This window comes from Nannospalax galili, unplaced genomic scaffold, assembly GCF_000622305.1.
Source record: "Nannospalax galili isolate Female #2095 unplaced genomic scaffold, S.galili_v1.0 scaffold854, whole genome shotgun sequence".
Classification (NCBI taxonomy): Eukaryota; Metazoa; Chordata; class Mammalia; order Rodentia; family Spalacidae; genus Nannospalax; species Nannospalax galili.
Window position 1 is genome coordinate 379,656 of NW_008334957.1, and position 25,968 is coordinate 405,623.

The 25,968-nt window shown below is 38.8% G+C and overlaps 1 protein-coding gene across 9 annotated transcripts in view; it reads left to right on the forward strand.

The window, feature by feature from the left end:
- Window positions 1-25,968, forward strand: part of Gria4 (glutamate ionotropic receptor AMPA type subunit 4) — a 420,313-nt gene that overhangs the window by 317,791 nt on the left and 76,554 nt on the right. For all 9 annotated transcript variants that reach the window (XM_008829686.3, XM_008829688.3, XM_008829687.3 and 6 more), the window contains exons 6-7: window positions 13,995-14,048; window positions 20,174-20,332. In XM_008829686.3, coding sequence (XP_008827908.1) covers window positions 13,995-14,048; window positions 20,174-20,332 — 213 coding nt within the window. The remainder of the gene's footprint in view (window positions 1-13,994; window positions 14,049-20,173; window positions 20,333-25,968) is intronic.

Below are 25,968 nucleotides of genomic sequence, written 5' to 3' on the forward strand. Positions count from 1 at the left end.
TGTGATTTCCTTCTAGAAGTTTCAGTGTTTGGGGGGTTAACATTGAGATCTTTGATCCATTTGGAATTGATTTATGTGCAGGGTAAGAGTTTGCAAATATTTCACTGAGAGTTTTTGTTACATGCTCCATCAGAGAGGTTGGGATATATTTTTCCAGTGTGTGGGGCTGGAGAGATGGCTCAGCAGTTAAGGCACCAGCTGCTCCTGCAGAGGACTCAGGTTTGATTTCTAGCACCTACCTGGCAGCTAACAACTGGGGATTTGACACCTGACCTCCACAGGAATTGCATGACATGGGTGCACTTACAATGCATGCAGGCAATACACTCATGCACATAAAATAAAAATAATAAAATATTTTTAAAAAATAGAATTCAAGACTGGAGAGATGTCTCAGCAGTTAAGAGCACTGGCTGCTCTTAACTGAGGTTGGTTCTCAGCACCCACAAAGTAGCTAACAATCTGTAACTCCGGTTCCAGAGATTCAACACCCTCTTCTGGCCTTGGTAGGCATTGCACTCACATGGTGCACTTACATACATGCAGGCAAAACACACACATAAAATAAAATAAATAAATATTTTAAATTAAAAATAAAAAGGATTTATCACATTTTCATTACTCACTCATCAGTCAAGGGACACTTAGGTTGCTTCCATCTCTTAGCTATTGTGAAAAGAGCAGCAACAAACATGGATGTACAAGTGTCTCTGTAATAGGATGAGTCTTTTGGGTATATGGCAAGTGATATAACTGGGTCATATGGGACATCCATTTTTAGTTTTTTAAGAGTTCTTCACACAGCTTTCCATAGGGGTTGCATGAGTTTGCAATCCAACCAGTAATGAATGAGCGTTCCCCTTTCTCCACATCCTTGCCAGCACCTCATATCATTTGTTTGCTTGATCATAGCCAGTATGACTGGGATAAGGTGAAATCTTAAGGTGGCTTTAATTTGCATTTTCCTAATTACTAATGATTTTGAATACATTTTAAGATGTTTCTTAGTCATCTTTATATCTTCCTTTGAGAACTCTCTGTTTAGATCTTTAACCCATCTTTTAATTGGGTTATTTGTTTTCTTGGTTCTTTGTTTTTTGAGTTCTTTATATATTCTGGATGCTAAACCTCTATCAGATGTGTCACTGGAGAAGACTTTTTATGAAAATGTGGTATATTTACACAGTGAAGTTCTACTCAGCAGTTAAGAAAGATGAAATAATGAAATTCGCAGGTAAATGGATGGAACTAAAAACTGTTATACTAAGTGAAGTAACTCAGACTCAGAAAAACAAAAGAAATATGATCTCCCTCATTTGTGTATCCAGCAGCAAATTCATATAATAGATGGAATCCAACTGAAATAGGTCAACAGCCCATGGAAAATAGATGATGCAGAGACCCAAAAGTTCAGTGTCTTGCCACAATGGGAGGAAGATTATCCCACACCTATCACCCCCTCCAAGGCTCAGGGACTTTTGCAGAAGAGGTTGGTGGAAAGAATGTAAGAGCCAGAGGAAGGGGTGGAGTGTTAACTGGAAATGTCCTCCGACACTATGCCGGCCAGCTATAGTCACACCGCCTTCCCACACTTGTCAAGGAGTCGATGGGGGAGTCAGTTACCCCATCCCACCCAATCAATCGACCTTAGCTGCATGTGGGGGAGGGGCTAAGGATATACGAGCTGACAATGCCATGAGGCACCTCTCTTGCCATTTTGTGCGGCTATCAGGGAAGTCACAGGACCTATATTTGAGTGTGGACTTTCCAGCACAGCCATAAATGGGGGGGGTTCAGTTTCTGTAAATAAGCCCCCACCCTATGCTCTGTTAACAAGCCCAAAAATCTCATTAGGATTCTCAAAAAAAAAAAAAAAAAAAAAAAAACAGAGCTGATGGAAACATTCATTATTCCACCAAAGTTGACCCCATGTTGGCAAATCCTTCAGTCTTTGATTTCTTATTCCTATTTTTCCTCCCCTTAAACTTCATTGTATATATATTTTTATGTAACCTGCTTCAAGTTATTTCTGGAAAAATGTGTTAAAAATTGCCTCTCTTTGGAATAATAACAAATTTTTTAATTAAAAATGAATTTTAAAATGTTTAAAAAAAATTAAAAAAAATAAAATAAAAAGGATTCAAGACCAACCTATGCTACAGTGAGACTATCTCAAAAAAGAAAGCTAACATTGTGTACTGTTTATGGAACCAACATTTTTAAAGATGGCTCAGTAACATGCATTTTACACTGAACTGCATTTTCACCTTGGTTGTTTACTTTGAGGTTGTCTCAGATACCTAGGATTCTCTAGGTTTCTCTGTTGTGTTGCCTTTGGTATGCATTTCATTTAACATTTGTACTGGATTGTTGTTTAAAATACATACCTAGTAAAGTATGAGCTATGCAAAACTAAAGTTATTTAAGCTTTGCAGCTAATTAACTTCATTATAGTATATGAGAAAACTGTAAACTTAGACTTGGATGCCTTAAAGTCTGCCTGATAATTCTCCATCTGTATGCTCCTATCCAACCCTCATTCAAAACGGAATTAGGAGTATCTTGCATAGATGTTGTTATCCAAATAAGCAATGTGTTTATACAAAAAGATAATTGGAAAGAAAGAGAAGTGCACTTTGCTTCATTATGACAAAGCAGGTTTTCACCTTAAGCAGGTTTGACATTCACCAAATATTTAACCTGATAGAGAACATTAGCCTCACAAGTGCCACTTTTTCTCTTATGAAAAATATGTTAATATTGGCCAAAACAGTCATTTTCCTAAATGTCTATCATCTGAAGAAGGGAACAGGATGTATTAAAAGAAATATGGAAATTGTAGTTGAAATTCTTGGGCTGGAATCCCAGCTCCATCAACTAATGATGGTGAATTTTAATGTGCTTGTTTGTGAAAGCAAAGGATTAGCCACTTTCCTACTCAGAATTCCATCTCAAAATTATTTTTATATTGTTTCATTCAAAATGCCCCTTTAATTTAAAAAAAAGAGCATGGTTCTAACTGGTTCTTTTTAAGTATTTTAGTTATTGTTTTTAGTTTATGTGTATGAGTGTATTACCCACATGGTAAATATACTGGTGATGTGCAATGACCATGGAGGTCATAAGAAGGTGTCAGATCCCCTGAAACTGGTGTTAGCCTCCATGTGGGTGCTAGAAACCAAACCCAGGTCCTCTGCTAGAGCAACCAGTGCTCTTAATCACTGCACCATCTCTCTAGCCCCATAACTGATCCTTTTAAATTAATCCTTGCATTTTAAATTCATAGACATAAATGCCATAGAATTTTTATGCTACTCTATAAATATTTTTACATATTTTATTGAGCTTTTTAAATTTCATACAACAGTTCCTAATCAAATTTAGACCCCCTCCCCCATCCGTGCCTCCCCCATACTCCCACCAAACCCCATATATTCTGCCATATATGTTAAGTCCTATTCATTCAGGCATTTGTACCCAAATATCCTTTGGTGTAAATGCGTCCACTGGAGTCTGGTCAGCTCATCTAGTGATTGTATGTAAGCTATACTCTCCTTTACTCAGCAGCTCTCAGTCTAGATCTGGCCCAACTCCTATTTCTCTCCTCCCCTTTGGGACCTAGTTGAATTGACATGGGTCCTGTGCTCAATGCCACCACTCCCACAAGCTTCAGATGTGCAAGCTCCCAGTGGCCTCACAGCACCTGCTTCCCTGTGTTCATGAACCATCCCTGGCTCTTACAATCTTTCTGCCCCTCTTTCACAATGGTCCCTGAGCTGTGGGTGGATGAGGTTCCATTTAGGAGTCCTATACTACACTCTGCAATCTCTTATTCTTTAAAACTTGGCCAGTTGTGGTTTTCTGTGTACACTGTACTCTGTTGTATAAGGAAGCTTTACTGATGAGAGTTGAGTGATGAATTAGTTTTCTCTCTATCCCTATGTTCCATGAGCCTTAGTTGTAGAGGTTCAACTGTAGATGTGTCACCTAGTACTGGGCATTTCTCAGACATATGTTCTCTGTCTGACCAGATGTGCAGTTCTGCAGTAGCATCCATCTGTTGCAAAAAGAAGCTTCTTTGATGAGTTCTGTACGGTATGCTCGTCTGTAAATACAAGGATCAATATTTAGCATATACTAAGAAGTTTCATTTGTCTTGAGATATGAAAGAGATGGAGTTTTCTCTGGGATCTATGTCCTCTCCTGCCATCTATATTTGGCTGAGTTTACAGTGCCACCCATGAGTTCCCTCCCATTGAAAGGGCTTTAAGTCCAATTAGACAGCTGTTGCTGGCCCCCCAGAGAACAGTGCCATTACTGCACTAATAAAGGTAGTTTTCCATGCCAGTCATTATGGTTATTAAGCTTTAGGGCTGGGTTGGAACATTAATTGTTTTTCTCCCTTGGCAGTTTGCAAATCATCACCTAGCATTATGATAGCCAAACTTCAGTTAGAAGGCTTCCAGGTCACTTCCTGCTCCATTGTTTCAATTCCTGTACCCTAAGTATGTCCTGTTCTCTAGACTAGGGTCTTATCTATTAGTTTTGGGAGATAACCGAGACATTTGGCAGTATCCGCTATTATTTTGGGAGTCTCCTGGACCACCTTCACCAACCACTCAAAGGGAGGTCTCTTCTCTCTGGCACTGTGTTCCTTGCCAAGCAGCTCTCCAGTATACATATGCATCAATGTTCAGATACTGTGTATGCATTTCTCATTGGGCTTTGAGGGTGTCACTTTTCCCTCTAGGTTTCCTAGCCCCCAAGATTCATTCATCTCTACTCTCTTCTCTCCCATCCTGTCTCCCTCCCCACTCCATCCCTAGTCACAGTGCCCTCATTATCCCCACCCTCCCTGCAATACCTCCCAACTCCCACCATCCTCCCTCTCCTGACTTCCCTCCCTACCCCACACCATGGCCCCTTGCATGACCCTTCCTCCTCTCCTCCATGCCGAATATTCCCACTTTCCCCACCTCCCTCAGGTAACATCTGTTCCCTATTATCCCCCTTTCATGTTTTTTTCTTTTCCTTTACCTCAATGTATCCTTTCCCTTTTCCTGGTTACATCAGAATTCATATACTCACATATAAGGTATGGGTGCTGCAATCTGTAAATGAGGGAGAACATACATTGCTTACTTTTCTGCATTTGTGTTACTTCACTTAGCATAACACTCTCTAGTTCCATCCATTCACCTGAAAATTTCATAATTTTGTCTTTTCTTACTGCTGAGTAGAACTCCATTGTGTAAATGAACCACATTTTCATTATCAACATGTTAGTTGAGGGACACTTAGGTTGCTTCCATCTCTTAGCTATTGTGAAAAGAGCAGCAACAAACATGGATGTATAGCTTGTTTCCATTTCCTAGCTATTGTGAAGAGAGCAGCAACAAACCTGGATGTACAGGTATCTATATAGTAGGATGAGTCCTTTGGGTATACGCCAAGGAGTGGCATAACCAGATCATATGGTAGATTCATTTTTAGTTTTTTGAGAGTTCTCAATACTGTAATCCATAGTGGTTGCAAGAGTTTGCATTCCCACCAGCAGTGAATGAGTGTTCCTCTTCCTCCACATCCTCTCCAGCATTTGGACTCTTTTGTTCTTTTGATTTTAGTCAGTATGACTAAGGTAAGATGGAATCTTAAAGTGGTTTTTATCTGCATTTCTCTAATTACTAAGGATGCTGAGCACTTTTTAAAGTGCTTCTTAGCCATTGTTATCTCTTCATTTCAGAACTCTCTGTTTAAGTCTATCACCCATCTTTTTATTGGGTCATTTATTTTCTTATTTCTTTACTTATTGAGTTCTTTGTATAATCTGGTTATTAATCATCTGTTGGATGTGTAGCTGGTGAAAATTTTCTCCCAAAAGGAAACTCAGTGGGTGTCCTCTTCCCTTCCTTGGTTGTTTCTTTTGCTGTACAGAAGCTTTGTAATTTAATGAAGTCCCACTTTTTTATTATTGACCTTGGTGCCTTAAGCAGCTAGTGTCTGGTTTAGAAAGTCCTTTCCTATACCTCTATCTTGGAGGGCACTGCCTGTTTTTTTCTAGCAGTTTCCAAGTTTCAGGTATTATATTGCAGTCTTTGATCCATTTTGGAGTGTACTTTTGTGCAGGGTAAAAGATAAGGGTCAAGTTTCATTCTTCTGCAGGTGGAGATACAGTTTTGTCAGCACCATTTGTTGAGGATGCTATCTTTGTGTTCTTAGCACCTTTCTCAAATACCAAGTGGCTGAAATTATATGTACTCATGTTTGGGCCTTCTATTGCTATGGCTCTGTAATATAATCTGAGATCTGGTATGATGATTCCCCCCAGCATTGTTGTTTTTGTCCAAGATTGTTTTGGCTATCTGGGGGTCTTCTGGGATTTCAAATGAATTTTAGGATAATTTTTCTCATGCTCTGTGAAGAATGTCATGAGTATTTTCATTGGGATTGCATTAAATCTATAAATTGCTTTTGGTAAGATGGTCATTTTCACAATATTGATTCTACCAACCCATGAGCATGGTAGGTCTTTCCATCTCCTAGTGTCTTCCTCTATCTCTTTCTTTAGAGGTTTGAAATTTTCATTATACAGATCTTTAATGCACATGCACCTGCACACACACATATGCATATAGAACACACACATACTACACACTTACATACAAATAAAAATAAAAATAGGTAGTGGGGCTGGAGAGCTGGTTCAGTGGTTAAGAGTACATAGTGCTCTTGCAAAGGATGTGAGTTCAGTTCCTAGTAGCAGTTTTAAGTGACTCACAACCGCCTGTAACTCCTGTTCCAGGAGAGCCTTCATCTCTGGCTTCCATGGGCACCTGCACTCGTGTGCACATATGCATATCCACATGAAGACACACATATATACACAATTTAAATGTTTAATCTAAAAAATAATGAAATAAATATTTATCCAAATATAATTATGGCATTTTAATTAACATGGGTGTTTTGTTATCCATAAGGATTTGGTGCTCAGATATAATGTAGATGTGTTGCACTGCAGAGATGAAAAGTTGAAGCAGTTCACCCACAAACATGAGCTTTCTTTTGCTCATGATTAACTCCATTACCATATCAGTAAGTTGTTTTCTAGGGGACTGCTGTAGGTTTAATTCAAAAACTGACCCTAAGCTGAAGATTTGTTTGCACACTGTTTGGAAGGTGAAGAATAGACTGGAAGGGAGTAGAGAAAGATTGTGGCTAAAAGGTGCATTTATCAAGTAAATCAGCATGTGAGTGGCAGGGGTCTAATCCTGTTTGAAATAAGTGTCCGCTCATTACTGGAGCAATCTAAGGTGAGTGCCCCCTTAGGAACCATCTCATTGAGAAGCAAGGGAGTTGACACTCCTGTCTCTCCTTTGACTCTCCTGCCTCTCACTGGGTGAACTCAGCTTCAGGGGAGGAAGGCACTGGTATGCTATTAATGACCTCTCCCCATGCTCTTCTCTTTCTCTGAGGGAAAAATGAGATCTAGCAACAAAAGGACCTCCACAACTGGTTTTAGTGAGTGAATGATTATGTCCTGAAATGACAAGGGTCTTAGCAGAGGATGGACATCAATAATCTATTACAGCAGCTGACGCAGAGACTGAGTTCAGGTCTGGACACGATTCTACCTCGAAAGAAGGACCCTACCTGTCCTTACTGGAAGTCAGTCAGGCATTGGTAGGAACTTCACAAGGAAGGCATGCACTTATGTACAACTTTTTCCCTTCCCTTCCAAAAAGAATTATTCCTAATCAGAATTTTTTTAATAATAATCTCTGGCATCATCTCCAAGAAGAGAAGAAAATTAAGATTGCATAGAGAGACATTTACCTTTTTCTATTAAAATAGCTGATGAGGACTCGCATTTCCTATTTTCCCCTAACCCTCTTCTCATATTATACAACGTGGTTTTTCTTAGACTGAGTGCTTTTCTTTTCATCACATTTATGTATATCATGCCCCAAACTAAAGTCCTGCCATCACCCAAGAAGGTTGCAGTTTCAATCTACAGCTTGTTGGTAAAAGGTGCTAGTCTTGTTTTTTCTTTGATGAAACTAAAGTAAAATTAAAGATTTTGTTTGTGTGAAGTAAAATATTTTAAAGCACTTTGAAAGTCAACATTTAAGGATCTTTAGGAGTTTGGAATTACTGCAGAATGAAAGAGGGTCAGCAAGAGTACCTGCTCTCACGAAGTTTCCAGCACAGAGCGCAGCACGTGGAAGGCTCGTGGAAGCTCGTGGAAGGAAGGCATGTGCTGTATTTCATGTCACTGAGCTCTCTGGAAGAGGGTGACATCAGAGGGAGGAATTTTCAACTGCTTTAAAAGATCCATTAAAAGAGAAACCCAAACCATTCATACTCAAGTGAGCCATTGGCTGTCTTTAGCTGGGAGACACTGTCTGATACAGCAACCAGAGCTTCCTAATTACAGGCCGAGGTCATAGACAGAACCCCTCCTAGAAACACTTCTGAGTGCTTTATCAACCGTTGATGCATAAAGGAGTTACAGGAAATGTCACTGTGAATTGAAGAACAAACTGTCATTGATTTCAAGCATTAATCTGGGTGTGTTATACTAAAGCACTAGGCAGTCAGACCCTGTTTAACTTACTACTATTTTGATTCTTTAAAATATATAATATTTTTATTAATTGAGAATTTGTGTGTACACAGAGCATTTTGATCATATTTGCCCTGTACTCCTCCTAACTCCTTCCACATCCACCTCGAAGCCCTCACCCCTAACTACTCATATCCTTTCTTCTTTTTTATTCATAATTCACCAAGTCCAATTTGTGCTGACCATATACTCAGGGTCCAGGGGTCCTCCATGGGAACACGGTCCACCTAACAGGGGTCACACCCTTAAGGAAAATTGACTCTCCCTCCCAAAGAAGCCATCAACCACCCACAGCTCCTCATCTAGGGCTGGGGCGTGAGGTCTTCCCTTCAGCCAAGCTAGAGTGTCGATTGGCTTGATCTTGTGCAGGCACAGCTGCCTGACTGCATGAGTACAGTGGTCCCGTCATGTCCAGAAGACGGTTTGCTCTGGCCTTCCCCAACCTCCAGCTCCTACAATCTTTCCAACCCCTCTTCTGTGATGGTCCCTGAGCCTTCAAGGGAGAGGGTGTGAGACAGATGTGCTATTTGTGCCATTGAGGCTGAGAAACTCACAGACATTTATTCTCTTCACTTTTAACAATTGTAAATTTCTATATTAACTGCCATCCACTGTGCAAAGAAACTTCTCAGATGAAGTCTGAGATTGGCTATGATCTAATCTATGGGACTGGAGATAAGAATTTAGAGGGTAGAAGAAAATTTAGAAGTTCTAATCATGACAATTTATTATACTATAATTTATTAATGAAAGAATCACAATGTTTACACCTGATGTTTACTTATTAATATGCATATCCCTGATTTTATAACCGAATTATTGGACCAGCACCATAGATCTTTCTAAATAAATGTTGTTTCCTGAAATAGAAGCAAGGAAAAGCAATTAAATGATTCAATTCCTCATGTCTCTTAAATATTTATTCTTATTAACATAGAGTTTCAAAGTGATGATCAATACTAGTGTTTCCTTCCTAACCTGTTCAGAGCTATAAACAGATACTTGGACATTGTTTTTCATCCTGTCCTATTGCTTATTTCCTTTAAAAGGGCCCTCCTTCCTTACCACTACATTTCCTTGTCCTTCTGAAAGACAGTAATTATTTTTACAGCCAAGTCCCCACCCTAGATTTCATTTTCCCCTAACAGCCTAATCAACCACCCTTGAGGAAATTAGAATCATTGTAGATTCATAGCTTTCATCTGAAACTGTTTCTCTACTTATAATAATAACAACGTTCAGTACAGAGTCTGATATGTAGACAGGATGAATTCACTCAGACTTAATTTTTACTTAAGATATTCTCCACTTCATTATACATGATAAACATGTAAAACCCCAAATTCAACACTATTTCAAACAATCATTTCACAAAATAAAATTTAAAAGCTACATAGCACTCTCTCTATAGGGCATTATTCAATGTAAATTAAAACATTTTTGCAAAGAAAGTTCCACCTAGGGTACACTGTTTCCAGAAATCTAAGGTCTGGACTTAAACCCTGGCCACCCCAGAGAGGGGAACTATGTAGATCTGTGTGATTCAAAGACAGCGAAACTTTCCAACTGTTTGTGCTGCAGTCACACATAGAACCTGGCTCAACAAAGATGGGGATCCCTTCAGCATCTCTAGGCAAGTGAGGATTCTAGACACGTGCTCTCCCGGGCCTTCCGTTCCCAGAGTGTTCATGCTCACCACACTCTGCAAGTTTCTTCCTTCCAGGATTTTTCACTGTTTCTATTTCTTGTGATGTCAAGAGTCTTCAACCTTCGAACATGCACTGCATAGGCTTAACTGGTTATGATCCTTTCCAAACAATCTAGAATTAATTGATTTCTTATGGAACAGTCCAGGACCAGGTTTCCACTGGTTCCAAATACCTTTAACATTTGCTGTTTTTTGTGGCTTAAAATGAATATTTCTGGATTTCTGTCTGTAGATGCACAGAAACCATTAACTGAGTGTATAAGAAAGCAGAAGCTGAGGTAGCACGGGGCTAAAAGGGACTGCCCAGCAGAGAAAAGCATAGTAATCAGAAGAAGATACGAAATGGACTGTTGACTGGCCGCGAAGCTCAGAGAGGCCAAGTGGCAGGCGTCTGAAGCAGATTTGGTTCTAGAGCATGCAGGTTCTCATCTGAGTACCTATTACCAAGTGTTCCCTAATGATGCCTTTCTCACAGGCTAGACCCAATGTTCCCAGAAGATTAAATGATGTCATTTTCATTGACCCATGTTTAGTCACTCAAGTTATACCCAATATAACAACTCATTAAACATTTCCTAACTGAATGTTCTTTATAATTCTATTTATTGCCTTCATCTTTGTGGTAAACTTTTTCGGGGGGGGGGGGGCTTTATTTTTGGATAAAGCATAAACTAGATACATTGAATAGCTTTAAAAATGTAAAATCTTGTGTAAAACATCATAAATATGTAGGTGAACTTTTAGGAATGTGAAGAAAATCCATGAGCTAGAACAGAAAGCAGCTGTGATAAAGGAACTGAAGGATGGGGTGACCTGGCCGGGGGATTTAATACTCACCCAGAAAAAGGAGCTCTGGGATCAGGCAAAGCAACACATTAGAACTCAGATCCTATGTAAACCCAGACCACTGTCAACAACAGAGTACTGTAGAAAAGTATGTGCCCTGTGTTCCGGGCATCCATTGAGTGTTGGGCTGGGCTTAGCAGATAAATATCTTCCTAGGAATTATCACAGCCTTCTTCTTCAAGCAGACCAAATTTTGAATTTTTACCATATGCAGTGACCTGGGAATCTAAATTCTGAGAAAAATTCATAAAAGTAGTCACAGGTAAATGCACACCATCTTTGGGGGAGTAGCTTAAGAAATATTGCCTGAAAATTTCTCAGAATTGAAGGTCAGTCCTAAGAATCAGGAGGTATACAAACCTGAAAATGTCAATGCAAATACAAATCTAAAACCCTGAGCTGACTGGAACGAAACTGTAGAACATTAAAGTCAAAGACAGACTTCCATGAAATTATAATGATAAGATCAGCAGAAGTTCCATTTCAGCAATACCCATGTATGAAAAGTTTCTGCTTTCCAGAACAATTCACATGCTCTGGTTTCTAAAGTGTTTTGCTCCATTTCATACACGTCACTCAAATATGAGGACATTAGATATTAAAAACAATTAATACTTTTCTGAAGGTTAAAGTGCGTGAAATTCTTGTGGTGTTACTTTTGAGGACACCATTGAGGTTTCTGCTTGTTAATTCCTGCAATTAGCATTTATTCTGTTGAATGGATTCAACTTTTTAAAACTCAGTATTACTTCCCCTCAGTCAAAATTTTTAGGTTTCTAGTTTTCAAAGGATTCTCTTGGGGAAAAGTTTTTCTAACAGAGAGTGAAGACTTTGATTTTTTTTCTTTATTCTTCTTACAAAAACTTTGCTGTATCCATGAGTTGATGGAAATTAAGTATTCGAGTATCAGACATATTAGAAATTTTAATTAAAAAAATGTTGTTTGGGATGTTGGCTTGACTTCCCTTAAAAAATTGTATATGAATTTCTGCTTGAGATGAGGGCAGGATCTCCAACAACTTCTGAAATGATCCACAACATGCTTCTGCCATTTTGTGCCGCACATTTATGTGATGTGACATTCTCATCACTGATGAATATAACGTCAAAATATTGATCAACTCCAAAAAATGTTGAAGATGCAGCATCAAATATTCAGCCAGAGTTTAATTATTGATGTAAAAATAGAAAAACATCCATCTCATTAGTCTGCATTAATGATAAAGTTGCATGTATAGTGAAGAATTGTTTAAAGATAATTCATGATTTGTTTGTGTATACTATATGTAAAGGTTGAAGTAGTGTACTCCAGTGCATGTGCATGTGAGGCCAGAGGTAAATGTCAGGCACCTTCCTCATCTTATTCTTTGAGATAGGATCTTATTCGTTGAGATAGGATCTTTCACTGAACGTGGAGCACACTGATTTGACTATATTGACTGCCCTGTCTCTCATCCCCACCCCCAGAGCTAAGGTAACAGATACATGCAACTTCTTTTAACTTTTACCTGGGTGCTGGAGATGTAGTCTCTGGTCATCATGCTTGTGTGACAGGCACTTTATCAACTGAACAACTCTTTAGTCCCTATTTATGATTTACCATTAGAAAATATGCCTACATATGCGAGAGAGAGAGAGAGAGAGAGAGAGAGAGAGAGAGAGAGAGAGAGAGAAATGACACAAACATTTCTCAGGAGAAAAGGTCAAGAGAAAAAAAAGTTTGAAACTCTGGTATAAAGTACTTTAGGGATACATCTTAAGAGCTCTAGGTAAGAGCTCATATACACTTCCAAGCACAAGCACTGAAACCCACACCTTCCTGGGGTGTTTCTCCCCTCCTCAGCCCAATAGTTGCCTTCATCTTCATATCTTGCTTACCCACTTTCTTCTTTGCTCATTTGAATTCGTATACACTTCCAAGCACAAGCACTGAAACCCATACCTTCCTGGGGTGTTTCTCCCCTCCTCAGCCCAATAGTTGCCCTTCATCTTCATATCTTGCTTACCCACTTTCTTCTTTGCTCATTTGAATTTGTCTGACTGACAGAGATTATGTCTCATCATCTGTTATCATGATGATCATTTCTGCCTATTGAAGATATCCAACATTTTCTAATGCACTTCTGTGTATTGTCAACAATTTGTGTACATTTTGATTCTTTAATTATTTTAAGTTTCTATACTAATGTATTCTCTGGATAAATAAATATATATAAACAGTTGGTTTATGGCTCTCTTATTCTTTTTGTAGAAATTATACAGATTTTTCTAACAAGGTATGGAAAAATCATTGGTAATTAAGAAAGCATAAAGAAATGAAATGGTATTTTTGCTTTGACTATGTATTTTAATGAGGATTTTAATTTTTCTGTAATGTGTCACTTTTATCAGGTAAACGATATTGTTTTCCCGTCACAGTTCCATGTGAAACTCTGCTGCAATAGATAATCAATGTTTTTCATTTATTTTGTATATGTGTATGTGTGCATGGAGTTCAGAGGACAGTTTGCAGGAGGTGGTCCTCTCCTTTCATCATGTGGGTCCCAGGGAGCAAACTCGGGTCTTCAGTCTGGGTGGAAGATACCTGTGCCCCCTGAGCCATCTCTCCAGCCCTAATTAAATTGTTTTCTTTCTGGAGAACTTCATACATGAGTGTGACAGATGGTGATCAAATCCATCCCCACTTCTCCCATCAACTCCTCCTGCTTACCCCTATCACTCTCCTTCCCAACTTTATGCACTCTTTTAATATATTTTAAACAATGTTTCAGTAAAGTTAAATTGATTGTCTCTTATTTTCTTATATCTTCACAGATTGTGAGTGTCGGGAAACATGTTAAAGGCTACCACTATATCATTGCAAATTTGGTAAGAATTCTTTATTTTCTACTTTTCTTAAGAATTGGTTGAGCATTCAGTATTGTGTCTTAAATAGTATCCTAATCAATAGTTAAACTACATTATTTACTAAACTTTTTATAACATAGGATGTTTCATTACAAAGATCATCATATTTTAATGTAGAATGCAATATGTATTTTATGGAGATCGGCTTGGCGTCTGCAATGGAGACCTTTAAAACTAATTATAGTGTTTACTTTGCCAGGATACCACTTGTCCAATTTAATACTGGCTTTTTTTCTCAGAGATAAATGCTTCTCTACCAATCCAGGTCATAAATATCTGAGAATTATATAGATTGATAGTTTATATTCTCCAATAATGGCTTTATAAGCAAATCTTTTGAAAGGGAATATAATAAAATATTTTTAACTATATCAGTTTTTCAACTTACATAGGGATGGGTAATAAACAAGGTGTGTGCACATCAGTGAAATGCCTACAGGCCCAAGACCAGTTGATGGAGAGTCCCAGACAAGGCTCACTGAATAGTTCTGGTTAACCAACCAGCTTGCAGAAAGTGACTGTAGAACATCACCGCCTCCTTTTTTGATACAGGGCCATTTGCTCTTAGACCTTGATCCCCACAGTGGCTAATCCCAGGGGAGTCAAGAATGCCTTCCTGTCTTTCTATCATTTCCCATCACGTTTCTTTGATGAGCATCTTACACTTGAAGCATGAAAAGAGCTAAAGGATAGAGGATAGATTCTGATCTATCGCTCTTTTACATGGTGAGGGCACCATCATGTTTAGACAAAAATGTCCAGCCTTTGGTGAACTGGATCCCAGTGCCAAGCTGAGACAGCAGACTACAGAGACTATAAACCACTATCATAGTGTTTCTTCAGTAAAGTAAAATTTGCAACACAATGAATTGTCATGGAAATATCAGGAAAATTTAACTCATCTTTTCCAATACTTCAGTCAGCTCATGATTTATGTGTTGTCTTATTATTCTTGTAAAAATACAAATAGTTATTTAAGCAAACATATTTTATTCTTAATCACTGTAACAGAAAGGCCTATAGTTAGAGGATATCTCTATTCAGACTGGCATTATATAACGAGATTCTAATTAATTTACTGTAAATGGTTGGTTTTGGCATTCATTCTTCTAAAACAATAGAATTCAGAGGGGAAAAATCAGTATGTTATAAACTATCATTCCAGAAATGAGTTTCTGGCAGTGTCAGTTAGAATAAATAAAACAATACAAAATGGAAAGAATTAATATTTATAGCTCTCTAATGGATCTCATAAGCCTGTCTTAAACAACTCTTGTGGGTGGCAGCGTGGCAGCTACTTTAAGCACCAATATATGAAATGGAAAGACAGAGACACCTTCTTGGAGTAAAATCATTATACCCACTAAAAACAAGCAAGCTTTTATCCTTATTAGACCAAAGACTTGCACATAGTCTAACATTAAATTGTAATGTTAATATATGTTTTCATTTTGATTCTAGATTGATTTGCATCTGGGAATCCTTTATGTTAAAGACTAATTTCACTGAAATTAGAAAAAAGAGGACTGAGGATGTAGCTCAGTCAGTAGAATGCACAGAGCCCCAGGTTAAATCCTCAGAGCTACATAAATATGACTTAAGGCAGGAGGAGAAATTGAAGGTCATCATAGACTATACATCAAGGACAGCCTGGTCTAGAGCGGGCCCTGTCTTAAAAAATAGAAAACAGAACTGCAATAGGGATGTGCCATCACACTGCTTGTCCTAAAGATCTTTTCAAGGGTAATTAGGAAAAAAGGAAATGAAGGTATCCAGATTGAGAAGGGAGAGCTTGCATAGAAGAATTTCATAAGACTCAGTTTCCTTATGAAACTTACAGCAATGGTGATAGCATGTATAAGATCCATGCAAACTCAATCAGATAAAAACCAGCAAAGAACTGGGGTAATGGGCAGGAGGCCCCAGCCTTAGCTGAGGAACTATTGCAGTTGATCACTGCTGGGTGAGGGAAAGTTGATCTTCTTTAAGGGAGTGATGTTAAATAGGTTCAACAGGCTCCAGTGAACCAGCACCCACATGGTGGCTCACAGCTCTCTGTAACTCCAGTTCCAGGGGATCTGATGCCCTCTTCTGACCTCTGTGAGCACTGCACGACACAGGTGCACTTACATATGTACAGGCAATATACTCATGCACATAAAAATAAAATAAAAATCGAATATTTTTAAAAGGATGAATGAATTTATAAGAAGTTGGAAAATGCTGAAATCTTTTTCTTTCCTATGTTTTATGTGTGATTGGAAGAGCACATCTGTGTTTATTTAGACACATCAATTACCTAGAAGTACTGTTGAAAGCAAACTGTTTCTCAATAATTGAGTATTGTCCTAGAACTCTCTAACACTGAGACACAGTAGTGTATTGTGTGTGTTGGTTCGCTGTAATCTGTTTCCTCAGAGACATAAGTAAGAAAATTGCTCTCCTACTCTGTCCCTGGACTCCCTTTCTCAATTCTTTTCTCAACTTTGCTGCCAGTTATGGTTTTAAAGACAGGCATGGTTCTACCATTTCCCTGCTCATATGTTTTCGTTTGCCCCAGGCTATGACGGCAGTGGAAAGCATCCCTCTTCAAGATCTGTCCCTTCATGTCTTCTGCAGCCCTATCTGAGAAGTCTCTCCACAGCTCTGGCATTTCTCCCCAAATGACATCCTGTCCCAACTCTGAGTCAGTGCCCCAGTTTTTTGTTTCTTTGTTTGTTTTAATGTGTGTTTTTTTTTTTTTACAAGAGTAGGAAATCAAAAGTCAGCACTGCTCTATTTAAATCCTCTAGAACTCACTCTATACTGTTTAACTTAATGGAGATTTTACCCCTACTGACCCAGCATCTCTTTCCCCACCCATGTCATGTGCTACTCCTCCAAACCAGAACTCGCACACACCTAATGCTGCTTTGCCCTTGCAGCTCTGACTTAGGCTGTTACCTTCAGTCAAAGGCATTTATCCCACTCAATCTTAGGAAGTACAGTCATTTCTTCTAGAAAGTTCTCTTTAAGTGCCTACTTGCATTGTCTTCTGGGCTCACAAATAACTTTGTGTCCTAACACTATGAAACCTTTTTTTCTTTTTTTTGTTCATTCTTCAAATTGTTGTTTTAAATCTACTCCATACCAGAAAGAGTCCAAAGCACTCTGTTATAGCTGCAAATAAGGCCTGAGCACACAGCAATTTCCTTCTTGGCTCCTTCTTACCATATGAAATGGCTCTTTTTCTTTCCTTTATGTCCATCGAGCATCTGCTTATCCTGTAGCACCCAGCTCCGGTTATTGTGCTTGTTCTCTTACTGTAATTATTTTAATTAGCCCTTTAAAATAGATGTTTATTTTATAGACTGGAAAATAAAGTTCAATGTAATTTACCCAACCTCACGCAGACCATTAAATCTCAAAGCCAAGTTTGAAGCAGTGGCTTGTCTGATTGCAAAGAATAAATAAACTTGCAAGCAAATAAATAACATACACGGGAAACAGTGCCACAAAGTGGTCATTCATTTGAGCACATGTGCGCACTCGAGGAGACTCGCTGTTCTGTTTTTACGTTCACTCCTCCTTCAGCAGTTGCATAATTTAAACATTTCTCCATTAGCTATGCAAGACTCTTGGAACAAAGTCAGAATCATGTTCTCCTTAGATTTAAACTTTTTTGTTTGATTTTGTTTTTTTGAGACAGGATCTCCCTGTAGCCCCAGATGGTGTGGAACTTACTATGCAGACCAGGCTGGCCTCGATCTCACAGAGATCCATACCTGCCTCTGCCTCCTGAGTGCTGGGATTAAAGGTGTGAGCCACCATGCCCAGCAGATTTCTTAAAAATTTTAAGTATATTATTTATATCTAGGAATACACCTGGATCTATCACAAAAAAGTATGAAATTATAATATATTCATGATATATAACTAAAGACTAACTGAATACACTCATCACTTCACGCCACACACACACACACACACACGCACACACACACACGTGCACACACACACACACACCACATCACATCACATACAGATACCTTTCATACTTCAATCAAAGACAAAGAAATGATACGTATAGAAAAGTGATTCATCCACATTTAGGTATTTAACTCAAATGGGAACTAGATACACTTCATCAAATTTTCCATGTTTCATTAAATTGCAGTGACCCCAGTTAAGATTCTACCAACTTGAAAATACTGTCTTAGTTCTCCTTCTGGGCTTCCTGTTTCAACTATTTTGCACTAAAAGTGGCTACTTGAAGTTTATTTCATCACACAGTCATTTCTAAAAGATGATAGGGAGGATTTTCCTCACTCTGTCTGAAGCTCTTTCTGATGACTCTGTTAGAGCTACCTTGACATGACTTGGTCTTCGAAACACAGCAGAAATATTAATATGAATCAGATAAAAACATAAAAGATGAGCCTTTATTAAACATGGATAATGTAAGAAACCTATAGACTGACATACATTAGCATCAGGATAGCAGTCACTTAAATATTTAAACATTTTCCTACCAGAGGATCTGTGACCCACAAATGGAAATTAAAAGGGATATCAAGTCAGGGGTTCATCTGGAACAATCATTACCCACCATGAAGTGCAGATGACTTAGGAGGCCACTTCTTCTTGCACAGGCAGAAGAGCACTCCTGACTCACCTCTGCCCTCAGGGACATTATTTTTCTTTGATAGCTAACCACTGATTTCTCCGTAAGTGGGGAATACTGACTTTATTACAGTGTGGCCCCAGACCCTCCAGTTCCATGATTCTCTGTAAATCAAACAGAAACTAAATGGCCACCAAGGTAACTGTTGCCAGGAAACTGGTTCAGTCTAGATCCTATCAGTTTTCTACATAAAATCATAAGAAAATATGTGAAAAGGGAATACTACCTGAACTAAAACAGACATAGCTAAAATTTACTGAGCTGCCCACCATTCATTCAAACCGTAAGAAAGCTGAAAGAAAATAGTAATAATAGGACATGGTAACATCTTTCACTTTACCTTCGGTGTGCATAGCATGAAATTAGAGAAATGTGAGTTTTTATTTGTTAGACTTCACATCAAATGATGTTTCTGAAGGCTGCTGTTCTGTCCATGTCTTACACCTGCGGTTAAGGCTACAAAGAAGGCTTGGCCGACCTTCTATTTATTTCAGCTTTGGCTGATAGAAAATAGTAATGTCTTCAATTAGCAGCTAATGCAGGAGTTGAATTACCGTGGCTTTTAGAAAACAGATAAATGATTTGCCTGCCTATGGGTCCACCCTACACCCTGGTAAAAGCTAACAAATGTTCTGCTGACATTTTAGTAGCTAGAGATTGATAGACAATGTTTTTCCCTTTTCTAAAATGTAGATTTACTTTCTTGTGTCTGGTTTATTTCTCAATGAAATGAGAATGTTACTGATGAGCTGTCAAATTAGCTGGCACATAATGGGCCTGAAATAAATATTTGTTAAGTGAATTCATTAATAAACACACTCAATTACTGAATGCAAAGCCAATGCTCTAGATGCTGGAGTATTATCATCGCACTTTGCAGGGAGGTAATCTAAAACAACAGAGGTGGGGGTCAAAGCCTGGGTTCCTTTATGTAGCTTCACCTTGACCCTCCTGGTGACATGATAACAAAATTAAAAACACCCCTTTGTGTAAGAATATGGATGATTGCACGGTAGAAAAGGTGAATTCAAACATTTACCTGGATGGAATGTGGCTCTATGGTATGTTCTCAAGGTGACCTTGAACATGTTTTGCTCTACACCATTGAGCCTCAGCCTTCTTGACTTAAAATCAGTAATTCCATTTACCCTGATTAAGTTAGACTAACTGTGCAATGTGCTCAGTACATACAGCACCTGGTATGTAGTCAGACCAACTATACTATTACCCTTTAAGCTCACATATCTGCATCTCTTACCAACCATTTTGCCCAGCTGCCAACCGACCAATGAATTTCTTCTTAGATCAACAACAGAGTGCATATGTGGACTCGGAAGAAAATCTCCATTAATCTAGATAACTGCTGAAGAGCCAAAATGTGAAATGAACTAACTTTGATGACATTTTCTACTAATTCTTACAGGGTTTTAAGGACATTTCTCTTGAGAGATTTATTCATGGTGGAGCCAATGTCACTGGATTCCAGTTGGTAGATTTTAATACACCTATAGTAACCAAACTAATGGATCGCTGGAAGAAACTAGATCAGAGAGAATACCCAGGATCTGAGACTCCTCCGAAGGTATTTGCTTCATCTGACATATTTTTCATGTTTTTCATTTAAGACTTATTCCATACTTCTTTCAGATATATTGTGGTATTGTCTCACTGTCTCTGCTCTGCAAAAGCATTGAATAATTTTTAATAAGGGGATCTGGGGAGATAAGTTTCAGTGGATAAAGTGCTTGTTGTAAAAGCATGAGGACCTGAATTAAGATTCCCCACCACTCACATTAAAAGAAAAAAAAAAAAAACTACTTGCAGCTAGGCATGGTGGCACAAGCTTTTAATCCCAGCACTCTAGGAGCAGAGGCAGGTGGATCTCTGTGAGATCGAGGCTGGCCTGATCTACATAGCAAGTTCCAGGCCAGGCCAGCTGAGGCTACAGGGAGACCTCTCTAAATAAATTTTGTTTTAAACCTTGTGCTCCTGTAATCCCAATTCTGGCGAGTGAAGATGATAGATCCCAGGGGCTCACTGCCCAGGAAGTCTAGCTAATCATTGAGTTGCCAGGATTTAGTCTCAAAAGACAAGGTTGGACTGAAGAGATGGCTTGGCAGATAAGAGCACTGACTGCTCTTGAGGCCAGCTGGGGCTACAGAGAGCCCCTGTCTCAAAAAGACCAAAAAAAAAAAAAAAAAAAAAAAATCCCAGCACCCACATGGGGACTAACAATCATCCAAACTCCAGTTCCAGGGGATCTGACGCCAGACTTAACAGCATGATTGTTAGATCAACTGAAGCCATTTGCTCTTACTACCTTCTGAATGCACCACCTTGAAAAAATTGTTAACTTTTAAATGCAAACAGCCATTATTAATTTTTCCACCCACATAAAACCCATATCTGCAGTATGGTTTATAGTAAGTAGGTATTAGAAAAATAATAGAAATGAAAACTATTGGGTTCTTTGTTTTTTTTTCCTTTGAGTCAAAGTTGTAGTTTACAAAAAAAAATAAAATTTTGAGGTAAATTAAAGGGCAGCCATGAAGGATGGGAAAGACGTACTTAGAAAATACATAAGACATAGGTGTCAGCTTCTCAACAGAGACCGTCACCTGATTTCTTAAGGAACACAGCCAAGTATCTTCAGAGGAAGTTGCTAATGCCTACTCAAGTGCATTTTCCCTCATTGGAAAAGATGGGTGGTACTCATAGACGCGCACGCGATGGTTGGGTGTTTCCACTACGGGTTGGGGTTGTAAGCACCGGATAATGAAACTTCGCAGTCTACTCTCTCGTTGACTGTGCATTTCAGCAGTTTTAACATCTAATTTTGAAATTCAAGTGTAGGAAAACTAAGGTCTAGGAGTACAGTCTCAGCTATTCCCTTTCCTAACTGTAAGGTTATTTGTTTTAATTGACTATGTTGATTTCCCCTGTGCAGTGTCAGAATTGGTTACCCTAGAGAATCAAGTAATTTCAAAGCAAAATATTTATTGGGTGTCTGCTATATGCTAAGTAAGCACTCTGTCTCTACCCTGTATTTGAAATTTTAATGCATGCAAGATACTAAGTGAATATGGTACTTGGCTGCCTGTGTCAAATACCAGGTGTAAGGAGTACCCAAGATACACTCATTTTAATGTCATTTATTTGATAATCTCCAACCAGATTCTCTGATCTATATCTTCGTGTTGTTATTTTAAAATGCATGAAATGCTTTGTGGGATGTCTTGTTGATAATCCTGCCTCACTGATATATCTTCTTAGATTTAAGTCACTTTTGCAAGCATTTCATAAGTACAGCTTTATAACACCCTGTAATAGAAATCAGGCCACATGTAAAGTTTTTGTAGCTCTGAGCATGATTGTAGGCACACAGAATCCATCCAATAGACATATACAATTGATTTTCATCATCAGTGGTAGTTATGTTCTATAATATCTCTAGAAGCAATACATGATCAAATATGAAACCATTGCCCTTAGAAGAAACAAAGGATTCTGTTCTGCAAGCCTCTAGTTACAACCTCTGTCAACTAATCAATGCCTAATCCTGTGTTATGTGTTTTACTTTGTATATTTTTGGTTTCTTAACATTGACCTCGTGGCCAACAGTTTGACAGCGAATGCACAAAGGAATTTTACTCAATATGAATTGTTTCTCAGAAAGAAACATCGGTACTTTCTGACACTTAAGTCCGCTAGACTACAACGGTATGTTTTCAGGCCATTTTAAACAGTACAATAATCAATGAAGGGGCTCAAAATTGATCAAAACAGCACAAAAAATAGACCACAAAAATAGACCATAAAAACACGCTTGTTTACAATAGGACAGCAGAAACAAGACAGATGTTTCCTTATTTAGCTACAGCTGGAACTTTGCATTTTGGTGACTCAAATATTTCATATATATATATATATATATATATATATACATACATATGCACCCATGTTGTGCAGTGCTTGTAGAGGTCAGAAGAGAGCGTCAGATCCCCTGGAACTGAAGTTAAGGATGGTTGTTAGCCACCATGTAGGCTGAGAATTGAACCCAGATCCTTTGCAAGAGCAGCAAATAAATTTTAATGAGTAAGTTCAAAAACACAGAGTCCATAAATAACACATGTTGGTTATAAGTAACTAAATCGTATTTCAGTTGGTTTACATTTCAACCAAGAGTCAAAACAGGATTTCCAATCTTGTCAATTCCTTGCTTTAAAAGAAATAATAATAATGAATCTGGAACCAAAGGTCCTCCATGATACAGGCTGCCCTAATTTCACAATCTTCTGCTCCTTTTCTGATGCTCCAGCTAAATAGAACTGTTCCACACTTGGTCACTTGCCAAGTCCCAGCTGCCTCCTCCATAGTCCTCCACCTTCAACTCCACCTGTCCATATCCAACTTTCTTCCAAAGTTGATCTCAAGTTTCACTTTCTTAAAGATTTGTTTACTGGTTTCTTTTTACATATGTGATTGGTTGCCTCCATGCATGCATGTGTACCACATGCATGCAGTGCCAGTAGAGGCCAGAAGAGAGCATCAGATGCCCTGGAACTGGAGTTACAGAAGGTTGTAAACCACCCTGTGGGTGCTGGGAATGGAACTCTGGTTTTCTGCCAGAGAAGCAAGTGCTCTTAGCCATCTTCTCCAGACTCTCAAATTCAACTTTCTTGGTGAAACTTTTAATCCTCTCATAAATAGGCACCTATTTCCCTTATACTCTCCATGATGTTAGATACTGTAATTCTCAGGAAGGATTAACATAATGCCTCATAGACTTCCCCCTTCATACCTGTAAACAGCTGTGGGGCAGTGACCATCCACTAATTACCTCAGAGTTCCTCACAGTTCCTAGCCAGTGTCTGTTTTACAAAAAACAGCTCTCAGGTATTGTATAAAACATCATCCTCGCAACAACCACAGTAGTTTTCTTTTTTATTTTGTGTGTTTTATATTCCATAATTTTTATCTCCCACACTCCTATAAGCCTGAGTAGGAGAACTAGACTTTATCTCAGTTCTTCACTTTTGGTTCTAGTTTGTTTTCTGATGCTGTGATAAACACCATGAACAATAGCATCTTAGGGGAGGGAAGGGTTTATTTGGCTTACAGATTACAGTCCATCATGGAGGGAGCCAAGGTATGAACTCAGTGAAGGAGAATCTGGAAGCAGGAAAGAAAGCAGAGATGGTGGAGGAATGCTGCTCCCTGGCTTGCTTTGCTGCTCCTGCTCAGCCAGCTTTCTTATATAACCCAGGACCACCTGGGAGGGCACCACCCACCGTGAGCTGGTCCTGCCTACATTAATTAGCAAACAAGAAAATGCCCCACAGACCAATCTGATGGAGGAAATTCCTCAATTAAGGTTCCCTCTTTGCAAACGTGTCAAGTTGAAAACCAAGATTAGCCCTCACACCTCCAAGCCCCAGCTCCATCTACTGCACAAGAATTATGTCCGTGTCTGTTGTCTGTTATCTGTATCTACAAACCTTGAGAAACAGAGCTCCTTCCCCCATTCTGATCATTGGGCAGGCCAGTGAATAACTCTAATTAGGCTGAGATCCATTTTTAACCCTGCCCGCAAGTGAAACCCTTATTTAATAAGCATTTTCTAGTAGTTAGTTGCCCATAAATAAAGTTTCCTGGACTGTAACACAATCGGACACATGAAAAAGAATTGCAGACTCTGTCAAGGTAAAGCCGGTGTAAATTGCAGCTCCCATTAGCTCTCTGACCTGTCAAATTCCAGGCCTTTGCTTCTCCAGCTGGATGCCTTCAAGTGCTCTGTACCCCGCTGTGTAATGCCTTTTCCTCCACACAGATGGATAGACATTTTACAGCACAGCAAGTGCATTTGGTTTGTTTGGTGCCGTCTTTACCCAGCTTCTTTCCCCTAAAAAAAAAAAAAAAACAAGTTTTGCTTCTCGTCCCTTGATCCCGGAATGCTAGCACTGCATTTTTTTTCCCTTGGCCTTTGTGTCTTTAGCAAATTTCTCTTGAGAAAAGTTTTTATTTCTCCTTCTTATTTTCCTGCCTTAGTGAATGATAATTTGAAGGCTTTCTCTACACAGACATGTTGGGTCAAGCAAGAGAGAAGATATATTCATTTTTAGTGAATGCTTGTTTTCCTTTGGCTGTTTCATTCTAACGACTAAGGGATGTGCCTTTTCTTAAATCTGTTTTAATATATCCTGGTGAATCTCTTAATTTACATGATTCATAAAGTCTTCTAATACAAGCTTCAGAGTCAGTTCTTTTACTAGTAAAAAGTGCTTTCTTAGAATTTATATAGTATTTCTTGATACATCTATATTTTAGTTTTCCTCTTCCCTGAAATTCAAGCTGTTTTCTCTAAAGATATTTCCTAAGTTTACTTTCCCCATTTCAAATTTCAAATGGGTTTCTTCATTTTCAGGCAGAAAACCAAGAGGATCGTCCTCTACTTTACCCAGCACAAATCTACCCCTGACACAGGTATAGACAGTGATAATCACATAAAATTCCGGAAGCAGACAAAGTTTTTGTCACAAGTAGATGTAGTTGATGATCTTACATGCTTGAAGGTCATGTCCTTTCACCCATATGCTTAGTCATTCTCTAATCAAACTCCACCAAAGTTGTCCCCAGACCATATTTTCATTTGGCCTTTTTTTCCACTTTTTTCTTTTTTTATTGGGCTTTTAAATTTTCATACAATATTTCCCACTCACATCCAGATTCCCCTCCCCCATCCATGCCCCTCCCCCACTGAACCCTATGTACTCTGCCATATATGGTGAACCCTATTCATTCAGATGTTTGTACCCAAATGTCCTTCAGTGTAAATGTGTCCACTGGAGTCTAGTCAGCCTATCCAGTGGTCATATGTAAGTCGAACTGTCCCTCACCCAGCAAGGTCAGCACTAGATTGAGAACTATTTAAATTTTTTATTATTATGTATATGAGTGTATTGCCTACATGTATATAAGTACACTAGTGTCATGTAATGCCAAGGGAAGTCAGAAGAGGGCATCAAATTCCCTGGAACTGGATTTACAGATGGTGTGGGTGCTAGGAATCTCACCCAGGTCCTCTACAAGCCAGTGCTCTTAACCACTAATCCATTACTCCAGTCCCATGTGGCCTCTCCTTCTGTTTTACTGTAATAATCTTTCCCGAGAGCTCACTCTTTTCCCAAAGAGAAACATGGATAACCATCAGAAAGCAGA